At 37.9% G+C, this 13902-nt stretch overlaps 1 protein-coding gene and 1 long non-coding RNA gene across 2 annotated transcripts in view; one reads left to right on the top strand and one right to left on the bottom strand.

Moving 5' to 3' along the window:
• Positions 1-275: 275 nt before the first annotated feature.
• Positions 276-13902, bottom strand: part of TRIM24 (tripartite motif containing 24) — a 55965-nt gene continuing 42338 nt past the window's right edge. The window contains exons 11-19 of the mRNA XM_086884971.1: positions 12996-13175; positions 11145-11280; positions 10032-10104; positions 8554-8722; positions 7710-8008; positions 4586-4718; positions 3575-3649; positions 2240-2389; positions 276-1281 (exon numbers count right to left, since the gene is read on the bottom strand). Of these exons, the coding sequence (XP_086741097.1) occupies positions 1072-1281; positions 2240-2389; positions 3575-3649; positions 4586-4718; positions 7710-8008; positions 8554-8722; positions 10032-10104; positions 11145-11280; positions 12996-13175 (1425 nt within the window). The 3' untranslated portion in view covers positions 276-1071. The remainder of the gene's footprint in view (positions 1282-2239; positions 2390-3574; positions 3650-4585; positions 4719-7709; positions 8009-8553; positions 8723-10031; positions 10105-11144; positions 11281-12995; positions 13176-13902) is intronic.
• LOC147653673 (uncharacterized) lies at positions 1280-5852 on the top strand. Its single transcript, XR_015285675.1, has 2 exons — positions 1280-2133; positions 3000-5852. It is a non-coding gene; the product is annotated as an uncharacterized LOC147653673 (long non-coding RNA).

The following is a 13902-nucleotide window of genomic DNA, read 5'->3' as shown; positions in this document are numbered from 1 at the left end:
CTTGAGGGAGCCAGCTGGAACTACAGAACTTGATGGAGAGCTTTCACAGGAGGGTACCACTGGAGGTGTGCTCCAAGGGCAGAAGCAATCCCAATGTTGTCAGAGCTCTGGGAAAATAGACCGAGCAAAGTAAGGTAATTCATCCTCATTTTCTGCTGATCAAAGACAGATGGAGGGCTGAAAAGCATTATCTTTTTCTCTTCAAACTTGTGTACTCCCAAGTGAATACTGGTTACATTCTGACATATTTAGAAATATTAGAAAAAAACAAGAGATTGTGGACAGAAATGATGCTTTTTCTCCCCTCTTTAAAAATTCACAAAAATGACTGGTTTTGCAAACAAACATTTCTCCACTCAAGACTTTCCCACCAACTTCATTAAACAGAGGTACATCACAATGAGACACCTGTTAAACAAAATAGTACATAAATACAACTGTTTCCTGCTGGTGGTGAGAAAAATGGTGCAAACCAAAATATTCTGTCCTTTACTTCCTCCATTAGAAACTCTTACACAAATTAATCTTTTTTTTTCTTTTTTTTTTCCACGTTATTTTTAATACCCTTTCCCCCTTGCATTTTAAAATTTCCAATAACTTATTTTGGGGCAACTACACTTTCATTATACCAATCAGTATTTCAGGACAATAACATTACACCATCTTTGTTCATGGCTTGTGTTAAATACAGTACAGAGAGACCAAATTATGGCCAGCCACATGCCTTTGGTAAAATTAAAATCTGGTGAGATCATGTTTTCTTCAAACTCAGAAAGCCACATGTTGAACCCATGTCATGTTTTGAAGTTCAATTCTATACAAACTTCTTCTTCAAAGCAAAGTTAAACAGCTGTCACCCCACGCAAATGGCAATTTCTGAGCTGCTCCAGAAAAGAGATGAAAGGTTTGAACTTCAGAGAAGCTCTTCACGTGCCTTGATCTCCATTAGATTTGTGTTTCAGTCGGGGGCAGAAAGTCTAGTAAATATTCACAACCCTACAAGTCAAAACAGTGATACCAGTGATAAATATTCTCAGTTTTAAAAAAACTTTCTGTAGTAACACATGTGGCTCATTTAAGCAACTGACGGTCTTCTCCTTTGAGGCGTTTTTTCCGGGGCTGTACAAAGTCATCATCTGAGTCATCATTAAGTTCTGGATTATCTTTTTCACTCTGGCTGTTTGGCTGTACAGGGAACTTCCTCTCAGGATAAAGGTTCCTTAGAAGATCTTCAAAGTAGGCTTCAAGTTTCATGCCAGCATCAGCCACTTCTGAATCAGGCTGTTGGGTGAATTAACAACATCAGTGCATCGTGAAATAGCTTTGTACTTAGATCACATTAGGTCTATCAGGTACAAACTACAGAGAACATCACTCAGCAGCAAGAATGACTATGGAGCACAGGGCCCCAAAGAGCACAAAAACTCAGACTGAGGGCAGGTGACCACAGAAGCCACTCACAAAAACCACACCACCCAGGTTCTGAAAGCTATACAAAAATTCTAAGAACTCTTAAATCCTGACTGGGTGGGAGCAGAGGGGCAGAGTTGTGTTGTGCTTACAGATCTTTTTAGTAACACTGAAAATATTACTTGGTAGACAATGACTGTAATGTGGAGCACTGAGCATTCCTGAAGTCACCACAGCCACCACAGTTACCGGTTTCCTGAGGCAGAGATCACCAGTTTAGGGATAATTCCTGTCTAGGGTGACTGGATGAGAACACCACAGAGGCCACTTGGAGAAGCCTTTATTCAAACTGTAATTCTCTCATTTTGTGGTCCATTCAGAACCTGCATCCCTATTTCACCACGTGTTCCCTTATGTGCAGTATAGTAACAATTACTTAACATGTGACTTGAAATCATAAGGGTGAGTACAGAGCTCTCAGAATGAAAATCCCACTGAATTTAAGATCTGATGCAAGAAGGACTAAAGCAATTTTTAGATCATAATGCCCACTATTAACCTGTATGATAAAAAAACCTGTCCTTTTCTTTATCTGCTGTCCTGCCGTTCAGCTATGTTTGTTACCATCCTCCTCCCTTCCATGAAAAGATCTCCACTGCAGAGTTATCTCAGACCACAGCAGTGTCAAATCTGATCTGCTTTCGCTGCAGTCTCATCATCAAAGTAAGTTTAATACAACAAGTTCTTGTGTTGTAAGTTCTACCCCCATTACAATTTTCCTGAAAACAATGAAGCCAACAAAACCTGATAAAGTATCCACTTTTCTAACCTCATTAAATTCAGCACAGTTTTGGAAAATCAGTCTGAAATCAGCCACAAAATCTTCTGGTTTTGTGTAGAATGAATTGGTCACTTCAAGTCTTTTCTTGATGGTTGACAAGTCCATAGGCTTCTTGATTATTTTGTAATAATCTGGGACCTAAGTAGAAAAAAAGAAGTCTAAAATGCAATCATGTTCATAATTTATTGTTTTCTAAACCTTTAGATTTGAGAGAGTGGGGAAAATTTAGTCTCATCTTCAAAGGACAACTCAAAGATACAAGAATTGCAGTTTTAATATACATGCAGACAGTTTCTGGAATAACAGTGATGTATGACAATTTGTTGGCTAAAATATACTCCTTTCAATTCCTATTTTAAAATTAAAGAGAAACACATAAAACTTCCACTGACTGCATATAATAGAGCCAATGAGTTGCTCTGGACATTATTTTCAGGTGTAGTCAAATAAGCTATCTATTAAGTTTCATTCTCAAGACCACCATATGAAGTAAGTCCTTTGAAATGGTGGCATATTCCAGAGACCTCAATGGTTTTCATAACCAAACTGTGGTTGTAGGATTAAGATTTATTTTTTTTTCTTTAGGAAGAAAAAGTAAATAAAAATGAAAACCAGTGGTAATATATTTATATTTTTTCCTACTTTCTCCTAACAAGATTCACATTTTTAATACCTGAATTTAGTAACACATGACCATAATATGAATAAGTCGTTAATCTCTTACACTACTTATTATTAAACTCTCTAGAATGTTCTTCAGAATTGCTATGCAAATGGAATGAAGGCTGCATAAGAACATACTACTTTTTGATGAACTCCTTTGTCTTTCTCCACTGACTCACTACTGATCTTTTCATCTGATCATGGTGGTAGCTCTTTGTATCCTTGGACTTCTAATGCACCCAGGTACTGTTTATCATTTTAAAGTAACAAATTTCAAGTCAATAAGAAATTCAATTTCATATTAGTACTAAAGTACCCCAATTCTCAAAATTAAGTAATGTTTAAAACCCCCAAATATATCCCAATTTACCTTCCCAGTAATGTAACTCAGGATATGAAGTTAGCAAAGTTAGAACTTACTTTTTGTAACTATTTTTGAAGTATGAAGTAAAATCAGTTATTGTGGAATTTTACTTGTAAATCCCCTGCCAACCCAATGCTTCAGCTTTTAACTTCCCCCTTCAGCCAGTTTGAATAAAACAACACGTTTAATGCACTGAATATCTGTGGAATTTGACTTACGATAATGGACTTTAGAATGCCATTAGATACATGGCAAATATACTGCTAACATAAAATAGAAACAAGTGAGGTACATACTGTGGGAGGAACTGGATCTTGAAAGGCAGGACTCATTTCGTGACAGTAGAGGTATAGCAGCAGTCTTTCACACTTCTGTGGCAAGAAAAACAGATACCAAGTAATTCAGAAATCCTGTACAGTTTATTCTAAAATCACAAACTACAGGAAATACAGAACTCAGTATTAATTATGTTAAAATGGATCTTGAGCCTTGAAAGAGATTCTAAAAATCCTTCTGTGTGATTTTATGCTTGCTGATCCCTTATCAGAACCTTTACAAAGCTTATAACTTACATTTAATACAAATAGAGCTCCTCTACACACACACACACACTCACACTACTCTTGATGGGCAATATGATCAGTCCAAAGATAAGAACACCAGGTGGGAATTGCAGGAGAAACTGTCTAGATGCTTGCATAATTAATGCATTCCAGAGATGGGGGAGTGGGGATGATTTCAATTGATCTTGGTATACATGGGCCTGCAAAAGGGTACAAAATGCTCCTGGAGCCTGGGCCAGCTGGGCAAAGTGACCTCCAGGGGCTGCAGGGCAGCTTCCAGGTGGATCCCACACCTTTACATCCAGCCTGAGGATGGGAACACTCACTTTTGGACAGGTGAGTGACAGTGGAGATAAAATCCTAAAGTAGCTTCATGAATGCTTTACAATTGTGCTTTCTGCAAACCTGCACATTTGCAGCTGAACCTGTCTGTGTTGAAGCCCTTCAGGCCTGCTTCTATTATAGACTGCATTGGCAATATTTAGATACTGTGTTAGCAATGAATCTCATCCTAATCACCCACATAATCAGTGTCATACTTCTTGCACCTGACTGAGAGTCTTCTCTCAAATACTATTCCATAAATGGTTCTACATGTAGACCAAGACCCCCAAATAAAATACTAATTTCAGCAGATTTACACAAGTTGCTAACTGAAAACAGGTGGCAAACACTGACAAAAGTTTCTAACACAGTTCAAGACTGCTTCAGCTTAAAAGTTTTAAATAATAATTTTATCCTTACCCTGCGGTCTATGGGTGCCAAACCCATGGTGTCTTCCAATTTTCGTTTTTCAGAGCTGTGAGCAGGTTTATCACAGTCATATTCAACTTCTGGCTTGGACAAATCCCGACAGAATGTACAAATCCACTCTCCACTGAAGAAGACAAACAGACACACTGATCTCAGTGAGAGAGCTCTCCTTTGCCAGAAGGCTTTCCACATATTTGTGGGTAAATCCCTCATCTGTGGGGTGGGTTTTCTCTGCATCTCCGTTGTTTCCTTCCTGGTGGTACAAAAGGCTGCAAAGGCTGGCAAAAATGCTTTACTACAACTTTGTTTCCTTTGAGTGGCACTGGTGTCATTAATGGTGTCCTAGCAGAAATATAGACAGATGGTCTCTACCTTTGTCAATACTGAATTTTTTCACTTGAGCTCACAGGATTTAAGGATAGCACTGTGAAGAGCCCTGTACGACCATGACTACTGAGAGATTGAAGGAGTCATCTGGGCTGAAGAGAAGGAAAAGTGTTAGTATTACATGGTGAGGACTACATACCCTCTACAAGCTTGATCTACAGCACATTACGAATCTACAGAGATTACCGTAGACCAGATTCTTTGTAAAACTGAAAATATTGCACTCCCTAAAACTTTCAAATTTTCATGATTTTACCAGTTTATGTAAGACAATACTGGAGATTTAAAGGTCAGCATAAGATTATAAAATAATTAGTTCTGCAAGCTCCATCCACTGAATATTGAACACAATTGATGAACTTGAAAGTTTTGAAAAAACTGTGAAGAGTCTATGTTTTTAATATAGCTCTCTACAAAAGAAAATAAACCTGCATGCTTGCATATAACCACCAGAGGGCTGAATCATCACACAATAGACAGAATTCAGCAATAATCAGTTATGAGCTGAACTGCGTGTATTTACCCAGAGGTTTGTTATTATAAACAGTGTCTTCATAAATGGAAAATAGTTTCTGCAGTACCCTTTATTTCATTTCTATAGTAAGGCAGAAGACTTCAGAAATTTAAAAAGAAAATCTTACTGTTTTCTATTCAGAGTGATCCAAAGATTTTCACCATCTTCCAGTTTTAACATGCAGTGGTGAATGATGGACATTTTGCTTCAAGAAGTTTTACTTTCTGCTACCTTAACTTCACAGAGTGATTTATGACAGTGTCACCTCTGTGCCTGGACTAGCCTTACAGAAATGACGTGACAGATACACAAAAACTGACACAGGCCATGACCTAAAGATCTTGTGACACAAGAAAACAAGGAACAAATTAAAGAGGAATGATGTATTAAAATATCCAACAAGCAGGAAGAATGTGGTAGGTTGGAATGAAGGAAAAAAGATGCCGTGGCCTTACGAATCTACGCGGGAACATTATTTTAAACTGAAAGAGGGTAGATTCAGAGTGGATACAAGGAAAAAGTTTTTTACAGTGAGGACTGTGAAACACTGGCACAGGCTGCCCAGAGAGGTGGTGGATGCCCTGTCCCTGGAAATGTTCAAGGCAAGGTTGGATTGGGCTCTGAGCAACCTGATCTAGTTGAAGATGTCCCTGAGCATTGCAGGGGGATTCAAATTAGAGGGGCCTTTAAAGGTCCCTTCCAACCCAAAACACCCTGTGACTCTCTGAACCTATGAAATTACCCTATCCACCTGAAACAGGAACAAAAAGCAAACATGAAAGCAGCAGACTGACACCGCTGACACAAAAATAACAAAATTATTTTGTACATTTGAAGGAACTAAGACTAAGAGACTGAACTTTGTTTAGCAGACTTACAGCTGGGGGAAAAAAAATGCAAGCAACCCCAAAAATATGAGAACAAAAACCTGATACGTCAGAAGTCAGCGAACTGTGCTCTGGAGCCCAGGAACACAATGCACCTGCAGTAATATGCACCTTTTCACATCTGAACACCTGCCATCAAAGTGGCTTTTGGCTCCCTTGTCCTCAGACATCATTACTTCAGTTTCCACTGAATGATCCAGTAAAAATGAAATTACAAACTTGTTATTGAAGATTTAATTTTAATAGAATCCAAGTCTTGTAATGCACTGTTATCTACCTGCTTCAAGATTACTTTTTGTTTTCTTGCCAGAAAGAATATTTATTAATTTAAGTGCTTATTGTAAACTTACTGTGTTTTCCTTATGGCATAAAGCTATAACATACCTTTGTTTTAACTAAAAAAAACCCCCATTGGAATCTGAAGTTTCAAAAAGTAACAGAAACATTTTAATGTGCCATTTCTAGTGACATTTAAAAGAATGATATACTTCCAGAAGTATGTCTGTTCAGAGTAGCACAGAGATGATCAACGTGCTAATCTAAATTGCTATCCGAATGTTTTACACCAGTAAACTACACTGATATTTAATCAGAAAACCTAATATTTATAAAAGCATTAACCAATGAGCATGTTATGACCAATGTTTTTATCCTTCAATACAAACAAGCTTATTGCATGACACTTCCAAGCCGGGGCATTGCAAAATGCCGTTTATTTTAATCAAAGACGCTAATTCCACAGGCAAACGCCAGTAATGCTTATAACAATAATCTATTTAAGACTCTATTTTGAAAGTCAAGAAACTGAGCAATGGTTTTGTAAAAGCCATTCAAGAAAGCTTAATGCTTGTTTCAACACTGACTGTTGTAAAATATGTCAGTCACTACACATCCCATGCTGGGAATATAGCCATGTTTAGCACTGCAGTAATATATTTCATATTATGTTAATCCAGATTTTTCCTGTAGACATTTCTTAATTTTTCTTTTAAATCTTATTATTGAGAAATATAACTACTTTCAATCACCCTTAAAACATTTTATGACAGATTGGTAATGTAATTCTGTGTCCCAGTTTTAATAATAGATGCCCTAGATGTGATCTTGCTTAATTGTCAAATAAGTGAAGAGTTTTACTAGATTTTGTAGAAAAATATGCAATTAAGATGAAGTTTCATGAAAATTCAGGTTTTCTCCAACTAATAAAACTGCTGGATACAAGACACGAAGACACCGCTCTGAGACTGAAATGTCTTATCCTGGATTTCACAATACAAGTCTAATGTCTTTTAGTGCAATTTTAGAGGGAACTGAAATAGTTAATTACCTTGGAAAGCTCATCAATGTTGGGACATGACAAGAAAGATGGAATACTTTGGGACACTTCTCACAGCAAAGGAGCTTCCCTCCATTTTGACATACAGCACACCAGTCTTCATTGGGATCATCCTCTTTTCTGCCCTCGCCAGCATGGGAGGAGCCCATCCATCCTGTTTTCCCAGGGAATGTGCTCTCCTGCAGTACCCCTGGCTGGTCATCTGTGCTGTCTGGTGCAGCTGTTCTTAGCATAGCTTCGTCAGAAGTGGAATTGTGATTGGTATCCAGCAGCAAGGAAGTAAGTATGGACTGCAGGAAGAAACAAAGGAAGTCAGATTGAGTATTTATGTGAATTTACATGACCCTAACAATGTGTAAATTGACCTGAATAACAGATCTACGTGCCAGCAGCCATACAACTTGAAACATGCATGCAGAAATTACTAACACACTGTAACACAGGCAAATTGACACAAGAAATTAACTATGAAAGGCTATTTACTGCTCCACCAATAAAAAAACTAATCTCTGATGGCCCAAAACTCTAGTGCCTTGTTTATGGATATTCCTGCACTATGACTGGAAACACTTCCTGGCAGCACCTGAAAATTTCATCTCTGCAAGTTATTTCTGGATTTCCCAGGTTTTCAGTGGATAAAAGCAGTCTGATCACACCAGTTAATTTAACTGGCAGTAGGGCTAGCTTGATTTTGAATTTCACCTCTTCCTTTTGTTTAGCTTTTTAGTTTTCCCCTGAAACAGTTCCCAGCAGAATACGAGTAAATTATTTTATTCCCTGTAAATACAAAATACTCTCCAAAGAGAAAGTCCATCTTTCTAGCTGTAAATATTACATTCCGAGGCCGGGATTCCTCCTCTGTCTCTTGCTTCACTACAACGATTGGGAAATCAAAGTTCTCGTCTGATGCACTTGACTCCTGTTTAATTCTGATCGGCTCCAACATAACAACAGGGACTTTGTGTGTAGAATCAGCTCCTGGTGGCCTGCTGGATGAGCCAGAACTGTAAGTGACAGGAAAAGGAAGGAAAAAAGGGAAATCAGATGTCAGAACTGGGCACTTTTTGTACACTGATGCTTTCTAAGACCTCAGGATGTTAATCAACTTTGTTTCTTTGAATCCTGAGCAGTATTCCCTTTATGGAATGAACATCCAAGCTTATTTCCTTTGATGTATACAGAAAAAGCATTACCAAATGGGAAAATTTTGATAGTGCAGCCCCAAAACTAAAGAATTACTCATAATTTGACCCATTAGTGCAAAACTTGCAAATAATCTCAGTTTCTTTCAGTCACACACAAAAGAGTACCTCCACTGAACACTGTAAACCATACAACTGACTAAGGCAGATAAAACATGTACTTCCATTATCTTGGAAAACTATCTTAGAGCCCTGCAGCTCTACCAAAACTTGGACCCTACTTTCAGAACTAGATTTGTGTTTTTTCATGTATTTAGTCCTAACAGGATGAGAATAGACAATTAAACTTTAAAATACCTTATCTTTTAAAATAAAAATAAAGAATTTAAATCTAACACAATGAATTCAAGCAGCAGCATATTAAATCAAATTTTTAAATGCAAGTAAAGACTCTTCAAACACCCATTTAAACTGTTCATTTAAACTATTCATAAGAGTCCTTCACAGAATTTACCATGTAAATGGAATAGAGCAAAAGGTATTCTAGATTAAAAAGCACCTGCATTTCCAACTCAAGTAGGATGAATGTCATCTGATTTTCCTCTGCATGAAAAATTAATTTAATGTCAGATATATGCTCTAATTTATTGCTACACATTAACAGATCTGCTCTCTTCAAACAACACTGTGTAAATATATTTGTTCATTAATATTCCATTAGTAAGGGATAAAAACATTTGTGTAGACTCTCAGTAGATATCTAGTGCTCACTTAACTTTATTGCAGCAGAAAATTCTTAATAACCCTCTTTGTAACATCAGTTCCTTAAATCTGAAGTAATTTATAGTTCCATAAGGGCTTTCAAAATGCAGCTTTTTCCCTTAGCTGATTTTTCTGAAGTTAAAACCTAATTTATAAATGGTATTCTTTTAATAACGCCAACCTAGCCATCATTTACAGAGTCAATACATCTTTAGATGTTCTATTAATACATTACAAATGAAATTACTGCTTTTAGAATGCAAAGAGTGCTGTAACAACCATCAGGCCTGACCTGTTAACAGAGAAAGTGAGACAAATCGACATCTTTATGCATTAAAGAAAGAAAGAGACTGAGGCATGTTCTGTGGAGGAGGAAGTAACATTTTCTTCTCTCACACTCTTTCCTTACCTCTCTCTGCTCCCAACACTGGAGGCACTGGGTGAACGAATTGGAGGGTGTACATTTGTCACACTGATTCCTCCTAGGACAGAAGGATCAGATTAGAACAGAACACAGGTCTGTGCCAAATCTGAGATACAACTCAGAAGTACATGTGTTTTGGTGAAAATGTCTCCTGCAGTGAGAAATATCTCATTTAATACATCTTCGTGAAAGGATGAGAGGCATGAGATAGCAGAGGGAAAGAGAGGGCTAAGAAAGGGCCCATTACATGCAAGCAGGCTGACAGGTGAGTACCTTTGCCTGGCTGACCTCTCCACCTAATCACTGCAGGCTGTTTTGTCTTATTCAGGAGAACTGACAGGAAACTTTGAGCTTCCTTTGAGCAGGAAGAAGTCTGGGAGACAGATACGAGGGAAACCAAAGGTCTGGGGCTCCAAAAGCCTTGTGAAGCAGACTGCTGAGCAGCAGCCATGAGGAGCCTGAGTGGGATGTCCGTGCTGCCTTTGAATGCACTACCCACTGTCTCTGCCACCACACGAGTGCATGAGCCTTGCACGAGTGCTTCCTGGGAATTCCCACTCACACAGCCTTCCCACAGCTCAGGTCAGAAAGTGGGAATGAGGAACAGCTGCTGTGGGCCACCAGCATGGTGACAGGAATCCCCTGGATCCTCCAGGACAACCACATTCAGCCACCCATCACAGTAACTTCTCTGGTCATCCTGTGTCAGTGCTGCACTACCCACCCATTTCTAGTCTGCTGTTACATCCTATCTCACTTGCTCAAATACTCGTCTCTTACCACAGCTGCTAGATCTTAATCTGGTGTACACCTGAGAGTGTCACTTTTCTGTAGATTTCTATCCAATTTGCTAAAATCTAGCCTTTTTTACCCCCCTCTCTGTTTTTAAGATCTGGATGCTTAACTTTGGATCACAATGCTAAAATATTATCTCAACTCTAGCTTCTGCAAGGGTTTCTACAACTTTGCCTTCATTTTCTAATTTCTCATCTTTAATATAAAACAGAATTAATTCTGATTAATCTAATGTGTTAACACTGCCACATTAGATTTTTCAATTGCACTACTTAAAGAGAAAATTGCACCACATTCAATTACCTGAGAGGCCTGGGGATGGTACCGAGGAATTTGGTGACTGCACAGTCCTGTTTGAAGGGGGTTTTGGCTGATTCTGCTCTACAGTGCCATCCTTCCTTACAGCATTATCCAGTGTGATGTTTCCAGAACAATCAATCTAAAAGGTGGGGAAGCAAAGGGAAGCAGTTAGTGTTGGGAAGGGGAAAAAAACCCTCCAAAGCAACAAAAACCAAACAAAACCTAAAAGCCTCTGCCATGCTGTTGTTTTGCAAGCAAAGACCAAAAAGTATTTCACCAAAGTTTACCCATCCAAAAGTGAAATGGTTACTTTAAAACATATCATCTTGCTTTCCCTAAAAATAAAACGAAATAGCCAAATCCAGACAGTGCTTCATTTTAAGAGCAGATGACTCTGTAATGCCAATTTTTCTCCAAAGGCCACAGAGAAGGCTTAAATCAAACAGGGAGCTTTCAGACATTGAAGTAAGTTTATCTCCATACCTTCTTTGGACATGCTCACATTACACACTCTTGAAAAGGTAATAACACTATTCACAAACTACCCCTTAATCCACCGTTGTTTAACAGGACTGGAAGAAACTCAAAGGACACTCAATCCCATCTGCCTCACATACCCTCTGAACAACAGCCATGCATTATTGACTCAAAAAGGAAATAGCAAACTAACACCTCTTCTTTCCACTATGGCTCAGGCCAGATAACTGAACTTTATTCTAGGGACTCCCAATGCAGCATTTCCACAAAAACCACACATTCTGGCTTGATAAGGAGGAACGACTTTTTGAAATGTTTGGTTTCTTTCAATATGTAAAATAATGTTTGATAAGATGTATCCAAAGTGGGTGCAGCAGCTTTGGCAAGGTCAGCATATTTATAGTGATTTGGGCCATGTATCTTAAAAGCATAAACTCAATCACACACAAATAGAAGAGTTCATATCGTGCACAGAAATAAATATGCTAAAATGTCTCACAGACTCAGTAGTTTTATGACCATGTTGTGTAGTTCCCCCTTTAATTCTGACAGATACTGTAATTCTGCAGTCTATGTACTCCATTTTAATAAAGAAAACACATAGTATATAGGTAAAAACAAAGTACAGATAGGAGATAAAGGAAGTAACAGCAAGCTATAACTAGAAAACCATGACACTTCAGATATCTACAAATCTTAGACCACAAAAACCAGGTTAGGCAGTTATGTGGAAAAATAAAGTCACCTGACTAAAAGTAACTCCAACATGGACCTCTGGCAAACACATACCATTCAAAAGAAACTATAAAAGAGAAGCTTAGAAGGTTAAGAAATTATGATCTTACTATGCTATTTCAATCACCACCTCACAGGTATGATAGAAAATATATGAAAAAGTTGTATGAAAAGAAGTACCAAAAGGAAAAAATGTAAGGAATATAGCCAGTATGCTGACCATTAATACCTACCCACGATAGCTCTTTCAATAAGGTAAAAATAGATTTTAAAAATGTTAAAAAACTACCAGAAATGCCATCAGTAATCCACTGCTATCTATGGACACTGGTAAATGAAAGCTAAACTAATACATTTTTGTAAGAATCGTTATGAGGGCTTCAGAAAAATATGCAGCACACAAATCAACAAGTCCAATTACAATTACAGCTTGTAATCCTATTTTTCTTAGTTGTTCTAACAGCTGTCTCCCAGAACGGCTCTGAATATTTCCAGCAACATGCAGGCAACTCTGAATTGTTTATTTCCTAGAACTGCTTTCGTTCTGACAAACAGAATTTCAGTCTAAAAGGTTTTTATTTCTCACAAACATTGAGACTTCAAAATAGAATCCATAAAACATTGCCTCTATGTCACACTTACATCAGGGAGAGATGGCAGATTATAGGAGCTACCCACTGGGGAACTCAAATCTATCACAGGGGGACCGTAATTCTTCCCATCACACCCAGCAGCACTGGTGACTGTGGGGCTGGATGGAGTTGATGTTGTGCTGCTTGCAGTTGAAGGGGTGGTTGAAGTTTGTCCACTACTGATCTGCCACTAAAAAGAAGAGACAAAAATCTGAAATTCAGCATTTTTTTTCTCTGCAACAGGTCACATCTACTGAATACACTGACAAAAGCAGAAGCTTAGTTTAGGAAGCTGAATTCAAACATAAAATCCTGATTTACTCTGAAGTTATCTCATTTCAAGAACCAATCTCACAAGATAATGTAAGATGACAAGTAGTTGAAAACTATGAATAGAAGAAATGAATGCAAATTCTTAAATCCAAAACTCTACCTTGGTGTTAAATATCTATTACTATTTCATGCTGCATTGACAGTGTTGTGGAAGAAATGTAAGAGTTTTTGTGAAATAAAAGCATTAGAGGTAATCAGCTGAATGCACAACTACTCCAGTGCTTTACCAAATAAATGGCTATAGTGTCACCTGGATGCCTTGAAGTCTTTGATGTTGTGCTTCCCTTAACAACATACAGTCATTAAGAATTTGAAATGCTGACTGGATCTCCATCCACATAAACATTAAACACCATGATATGAAGTGCACACTCAAGTCAGACCAAATTTCCTTCTCATTTACATGTATACAGTATTCAATGACTTTAATGGAATTTCCTGGCAACTGCAGGAAAAATCTGACTCTCTCAATCCCTTTTTAGTCAGTCATTCTATTTACTGGCCTCTAGTTTCAGAAAGACATTAGTGAATAATGAGGTATCTTGAAAGAAAGGCTTGTAAGATAGGCCAGTCTTCTTTTCACA

Source organism: Cyanistes caeruleus, chromosome 4, assembly GCF_971803275.1.
Source record: "Cyanistes caeruleus chromosome 4, bCyaCae1.hap1.1, whole genome shotgun sequence".
Classification (NCBI taxonomy): Eukaryota; Metazoa; Chordata; class Aves; order Passeriformes; family Paridae; genus Cyanistes; species Cyanistes caeruleus.
The sequence above is the reverse complement of the archived record's forward strand: the minus strand, read 5'-3'. Positions and strand labels throughout refer to the sequence as shown.